The sequence below is a fragment of the Montipora foliosa genome, chromosome 3 (genome assembly GCF_036669935.1).
Source record: "Montipora foliosa isolate CH-2021 chromosome 3, ASM3666993v2, whole genome shotgun sequence".
In the NCBI taxonomy this organism is placed as follows: domain Eukaryota; kingdom Metazoa; phylum Cnidaria; class Anthozoa; order Scleractinia; family Acroporidae; genus Montipora; species Montipora foliosa.
Genome location: NC_090871.1, coordinates 18449687 through 18457020, shown reverse-complemented (window position 1 = coordinate 18457020; position 7334 = coordinate 18449687). Strand labels below are relative to the sequence as shown.

The window sequence follows — 7334 nt, the reverse complement described above, 5'->3', positions numbered from 1 at the left end:
TTGTTCCTGAAATGAAGAATTACATTATTACCATGGAGTTTTTGGTTCCACCCCACATGTTGTTCTTTTGTTAGATGACCAAATTTATTAATATATTACGTGATTTGGAGCTGCAGCTAGGAAACAGGGACAATCCATGCATAAGGTCTCATTGGGTTTGATAGCAGTAAATATATTCTAGACAAAAGTTTACAGCTTTTATCATAATTCTCGTCTTGGGTCCTGCTGGACTTCAAATAAATTTTATGATCTACCATTTTGAGCAAAGGATTTGTCAATCAACCTGTATTAATATTTACAATATGATCTTTGGATAGTAATTAATTCTACTTCATATCTATGTCTCTTACATAGTTAGTTTTAAGTTTTATTTCTGTAGTGCATCTTGATTATAGTTAGCACACAAACCCCACAAGCATGTATTATTTACTTTAATATTGGTTGTGTTTTAATAAAGGGAATTGTTGTCTGGTCAGCCTCAGTTGTCATTTGCATTAGATGGTGAAGGTTACGTTAAAGAGGCAAAACCATTAAAAAGTGTACACCATTGAAAGGAGCCCAGGAAAAATATCAAAACTATTCATGGATTTGAATTTCTGTAAGCAGGCAAACCTTGACAGAGCTCATGTGACCATATTGGAATACCCCAGCATTTCTGTTGGGGACTGTTCAAGGTCCACACGATTCCTTTCTTTTACATTGAGAAGTACTGTTAAGAGCTGTCAGGTTACTCAGCATGGACATTTGACAGACCTCAGCTGTACAGCTCATTAGTGCTATTAGTACTTGGATTTTCTAAATTCTTTAGTTGACCCAAATAACCTCCACCATTGACTATAACTGCTCAAAACGTATCAAAGTTGAAGTGGTGGTCACAGGAGATAAACAACTACGTGCCCAAAAAAGTTAGGTTAAAAAGATATAATGGTATTTCTCCTAAGCATATTATTTTAGCAACAATGTTGCTTTAATCATTAAATCAATGGGAACCCAAACATAAGGATGCAATTTGCTCAGGAGGGGTCTTCCCTATGAAAATGACAGGGTACTTGGAAATTTGTTTTAAAACAACCCTTGAAGGTAACAGAGTCTTGTTTAGTGGACATAGCCGAACGAAATCTTAACCCATACAAAGGAACCAGTTCTAAAGTGACAAATGACTGGCATTTTATAATTCAGAAGTAAAAGTTATTTGCCGGCGTACCAAATTCTGCTATGTACAGTTCCAGATATTGATCATAGCATTGCAAGCACTACAAAGCCACAAATTTTGCCCCAAAAAGGTACAACAAAAACTCCTGTCATTTTTGTAAGGGAGTCCCCTTGGGGCAGTTTGTTTACTTCACCAGTGACCACTTACTGTATTCAACTTAATTTATTCATCCTTGGGAATGGTAGGAAAGATTAGTATTATTAAAAGCAATCGCTAAAAATTCAGCACACTTGTTATATCTAAAATATTATTATTAGTCAAAGTATTTTGTCCATATGGAAAGGTAACAGGAATTATTTCTGTAAAGTCATATCCAGAAAAATGCATTGTGGGATTATGCCCCTTTCAAATGTAGGTTAGTATGCTCTTGTTCAACATGCTTGAAGAAAAATTACTACAGAAATATGAAGTTATGAGTTTTTTTAAAAGTTAAATCTGATGGAAGGGCAGATTAAAAATTTATTGAAGCAGCTGAGATGCTACCCGAGTCCACAAAGAGAGGTTCAATAATTTATTGTACTGGAAGTATTTATTAGGCCAAGTTGAAATTTCTGAAAAGTTTTGTAGGATGGCACTGAATCCGCTTCAACAAGTTTTCTTATCTCTCAAGATACATTATTTGATATCCTCCTGCTGTTTTTTTATCTTCCAGCAATTAAAATAATAATTCCTTTTTATTGCTGGAAGATAAATAAATAATTATTCTTGGTTGATTGTCCTTGTTGTTGTCACATTAACCCACTACAATGTGATGAAAGTGTGTTACTAGCTGTAGTAATTTTTTTTTACAGTAAAATCCTCCCTGCTAGTAGAAATTTAAGTCTTTGGAACAGCAATTGGAAATGGTTGTGAACTTTTTGGAGACCTTCACCACTGCTGTGTTGCTGCTTTCAAGTTCTTGTGTAGTCTTAAAATTGGTGAGCGAGTAAATTGCAAGATCTAAAAAAAATGATAAAAAACAGACATATTAGTGATGAGTTTCTTTGTATCCAGAGACTGAAAATTGGATGTCCAAAAAGCATCTCCCCCCACTAAATGAAAAATGGAGTAGGTTCATTTTAAGTTAAATTTTTCAAAACGTCGGTGTCATAGGATTCCTGGACACCCCTCTACCTGAATCCTCAATGTGGAGACAACATTGGAGTACTACTGAATTTCAATAGCCACTTGTGAACAATGGCATTAATTTTTGACAAAATTTTTGACAAACTTATTGGTACAATTTTATGGGTTTGGTCTTAAAAAAAAATTAGTTTGTCAAGTGGCATAAAGTGCTTGTTTTGCAGTCTATAAAGTTATTATTTTTCCTTAAATTCGTTTGGCAATTAATTTTTCAAAATAATATTTTCCAGCTTCCGTGACTTCCTTTTTTCTCTCCAAAATATACCAATTTTAGACTGAACCACCTGTGGGAGCATTTTGCTACCTGCACCCCAACAATGAATTTTAGTGAAGTAATTGTCCGCACTGTACTGTATTTCAAGAAGAGTAAAATAAAAATGTGAGGTACATTAAATGCAAATGACACTCCAAAATAGTACGAGATAATTTTATAAGTACCTTTTGAAGAAAGAACCGAGCACCTGTTGTTGCTCCTCCGTATTTCGTCCCAATGGAGACGGCAAACTGTTGATTGAACCCACTTGGAGTTCGGCAGCTCTGGCTAAATCTCTGACAAAAAATATTTTTGCCGGCACATTTACGGGCTGCTTTTGTTGGCTTTCCCACACTTTTTGCGGGTGAGCCGCACAACCAAACCCAACGCAACAAGGAGAACTACGAAAAAAAAATTGCTCTTGTCGAGCGCGAACGCGCCCGAAATTCTCTCATATTCGTTGCTGGTGCAAACACCAAACCCCTTGGTGCAAGCGCTTGAAACTTAAATGAAAAATAAACTTTTCAACGAGACAAACCTTTCTCCCACTTTCTTATGCTAACTCTTACTTTCGCAGTACGGAATTTTATCTCGTTTACATTGGATTTAAATACGTAACCGGAAATGCGTATGGACCGGAAGCTTAAATTTGTACTCATGCGCAGTGCGTTTTACCGCGGTGTTCGTGGCAACTGGTGAGCTGCCCTGTGACTGGTGGCCTGGAAACGATTGTTTGGAATTCTAGTTCCATTCCTCCCACACGAAAATGGCCTGACTAAAAAACTTCATGGATTGACGAAATACGTGAATGAAATGTAGTTGTATCGCAAAAACCCGCTCAGTGATCGGCTAACAATGGTTACTCTTCAGGAGTTGGAACATTCGGCCGCAATAGTGATGGTAAGCATGGCAAACTACTTTTTTTTGTGATGAATTCATCCACTAAAACCATTTTTCACCCGTGTCTTTCTCAGGCGCCGCCATCTTTGGTGACGCAAGAACAGCGCCAGTCAGCGGAACGGGTGTTCCTGACTTTCAGACGATCGAAGTCTCCTTACGCAGCCTGCAAACAGATCTTAGGTACTAGATTGCTTCATCAGTGCAAAAATTGCACGAGACAAAAAAATTAAGATCGAAGACCCCCAACCTTATAACCCTTAAGACCTTGGAATGATTTCCGTACAGGTCCCTACTTCATTATGCATGCAGAATAAATTAATTATTCATTCGCGCTATTGTTTTGTAGAACAAAACGTATACCCAAGAGAAACCGAATATATACATGGGTAATTTGTACTTGCGGGATGAATGAAAACGGATCTCATTTTTCTCTCCCTCCCTCTCTCTCTTCTTTCCTTCATCGCCCACACCGTTACTCGTTTTCGTCCCAGCTTTCTTCTTTCTATCCCTTCGTCTTGTCCTTATTCCAGATCCCGCTCAGCTTTTTCTGCCATTTTATCCCATGCCACAGCTTGCCTTGAACTCCGACCCTACACTTGTAGGTTACCGTTAAGAGATCCCTGTTTTACTACAGTAACTCTTGAAACGACCTATCCCTTTAATAATGCTAACTGTAACCCTAATTACAACGAAAGGCACTGTTTAGGCTTAAGGTTAGTCCCTGTGATAGTTTTAGGTTTTCCCAGTATTGCTGTGAACTGTGACCTGCTTTTCCTTCATACCCCGTGCGTGCGGCACACTTATAAGTTCGCTGCGTGGAAGAGTATAACATGCTTACAGTCTGATCATGATTGGTGCATCTTTCATGGGAAAATTTAATGCATGAGTTCATTGCAATTAAAATTGTTTCATGCTTCCCTTCTTTGGAGCAAACTTGTGTCTTTGTAATAATCAAGACCAAGTAAAAGCGTCACAGCAAAGGGAGATTTGAACATTTGGAAATTGTCCCTGCTTTATACCCTATCCCGAGCTGTGCATAGAGTGGTGCAAAGAAAACAATTTACTTTCGTCTACCGTGTCCAAAACCTGTGTGAAAACGCAGTCAGTTGGCAAAGACAAAGTGCATCGGAAGATGGATCTGTTTCGTGATGCTCAAGAAAAAACTGCTATGGATAGCCTTCAATCTGCCAGAACACATAGTTTTCTGACAGTAAACTCTCCTTGAAAGAATATTAGCCCTAGCTACCTGTGGCTGGAAAGTTTACAATGGCCTACAAGACAAGGGCTAACATCATCCCACAGTTAACCATCGCCTAAACTTCGTCGACCCAGACAAACGAGCCCACAGCAGGGCATTGAAAAGACATGATGGGGAGTGAAATGAAGTATGCCTCGTACAGGAACATCCATGGATCTCTACCAAAGTTATTTACTTGGAAGCATCAGTGAGCATATTGCCGATCTCTACAAAGAGCGATAAATTGCAAAATCCCACTAAGTGCACTGTTCGTGATCCTGAATACAGGAAAGGAAGAAAACATACACTTTGCAGTGTCTCGGAAAATTCGTAAGCAGACAGAAAGAACAATTTCACCATAGAAAGAGCAGGTAGCCATTAAATTTTTATGACAGTACTTTTATTTGGTTTGTTTGTTATGTTTGAGAATCTGAACCCTATTACAATGATTGCTTGAAACTCCACTTCTTGCGCTTATTCTAAAATTGAAAAAATGGGTAAATTGCAGGAAAAGTGCCGAAATTGCAGGAAAAAATGTTCGATTTTCCGTATTTCAGTCAGAAGTTTGACTGGTTTTTTCAAAGTCCATATAGACTTAGAAAAAAAACCTCTAAGAAGAAAGAACAAAGCGCCACAGTCCCAAAGGACGTCTATTAATACATACTTAATTGACCGCTGCCCATATGGGCTTTTCAGGGCCAATGAAACACAGCGAGACGACAGAACAGAACAACAACAACAAAATATACCGCTATTGTTTTCTTGAAACAAAGGAGCATATGCATAATGAAGTAGGGACCTGTGCGGAAATCTTGCCAAGACCTTCACCAAATCTAAAAAACTAGGGGTTCATTCCTTTTGTCAGAACTGGCCGGCTAGACCTGTCAGCTTTCGAAGAAAATGCAACAATTTGCAGAAACACTTTCATAATAACCCTTCACATTCTTCTGGAGGAGTACATGTATATATCATCCTCAAAGTGAGTTAATTTGAAGGCATCATAGAGTTTGTCTTTCAAATGCCTGGTCTGGCCACTAAGTTCTGTCAAATGGAAAGCGTCCTAAGACCTCAACGAATTGGCAAAATTTCAACAACATGTTTTAGAATGTGCATAGTGGGTGAGACTTTGGAAAACAAGCTTAGTAAACAAATGGATCAAAGAACACTATTTGGAACGGCAATCATTTTTAAGGAATGTGCATATTAAATCAACTCAGTGGATGAATGACATTTTAGCCAGCTGACCTCTGAGAAAAAAAAAGAAATTTTTGTGACAGGCAGTGTCCATTAAGTAAAAAAGCTGCCAAGAAAACAATGGCAGCAATGGCAAGACATGAAAGCACTGACAGGTCTCTCAAGTTTCATGGTTTTGCTGTGGTTCTCACAGTTTTGAGGGCAATCTCACAGTCTCACGATGAGGCACAAAAATCTCATGGTAAACAAATTCACAGGCCACAAAATTTAAAAAAGAAAAGAAAAACAAACTGAATTCTGGCAGTTGTAGTCAAATGACACTATCATGAAAGTTGCCTATTCTGTAGAGATCCAAAGGTTTAAGGCATACAGTGTATTTGTCAAATTTGATTGACTGGTTGGCAAGACACCGACCTCCCAACAATATTTAGAAGACAAATGCCAAATAAGGTTATTGTTACCAGTTTGTTGCATCTAGATACGTTTTGTCCACTTTATCAAAATGACAGAAAATGATGTTTATTCCTTTGTCGAATCTGAGGACGAAGAGAATCAGAGTTGTTCCAGTTCAATCACAGAAAAAAAAACAAACACCAGCAGCAGAGGAACTGCTAAATACCGGTACAAAAGTTATGAACTTGTTTTAATTCTTTTTGATGTCGTTGATGAATCTCCAGGTTTTTTTACCTTTACCTCCAGGTTTTTGGTCTTTTGTGGTTGAGAGGTCTGCACTGAACAGAACCATGGCTGACATCGGCTCAATAAGAGGAACAATCAGACAATCCTCTTTGGAAGGCCTCCTTTAATATTACAAAGCTCTCAAATGGTTGTTTTACTCCTTGTTCACCTATTAATACTCTGTATTATTCTTTGATCAGAACAAAGCACTAATGACTATGTGCTATTTCAAGCTGCTTCTACAATCAAAGAGGCAATCTTGCGTGAATGGAGCATACTTGACAAGTCAGATGTGGAGTCTCTCCGATCATTTCTCTTGACATTTGTGACCCATAAGCAAGAGTAAGTGAAAACATTTATATCAGCAAATTTCAAAAGTACGTGCACTGATAGAGGGGAAATCTCTTATTTCACATTTTCAGTGAATCAGAGGTAAAAATAATATTAATGATTTTAAGAAAAATAGTAATATTAATTAAATAGAATCAATATCATTTACAACTGTTTTATTTTACGGCATTTTGCATATTAAGTGTTAAGCTTATATAAACAATCGCAAGTGTAAGACTGTTTAAAATAGGGCATCTATTAGCAAAAGCAAATCCTCTGGTTTGTTGTGTGACATTTATTTGGAAAGAGTTATATTGCACAAATTGTCTATATATGAGGTACATTGTTATGGGGAAACAATGCAAACTTGAAGTTGTCTGGAGCCATGACCTCCTGACTTGGTGATA

At 37.7% G+C, this 7334-nt stretch overlaps 1 protein-coding gene across 1 annotated transcript in view; it reads left to right on the top strand.

The window, feature by feature from the left end:
- The first annotated feature begins 3349 nt into the window (after window positions 1-3349).
- Window positions 3350-7334, top strand: part of LOC137996975 (exportin-4-like) — a 36099-nt gene continuing 32114 nt past the window's right edge. The window contains exons 1-3 of the mRNA XM_068842639.1: window positions 3350-3488; window positions 3563-3668; window positions 6798-6939. Of these exons, the coding sequence (XP_068698740.1) occupies window positions 3444-3488; window positions 3563-3668; window positions 6798-6939 (293 nt within the window). The 5' untranslated portion in view covers window positions 3350-3443. The remainder of the gene's footprint in view (window positions 3489-3562; window positions 3669-6797; window positions 6940-7334) is intronic.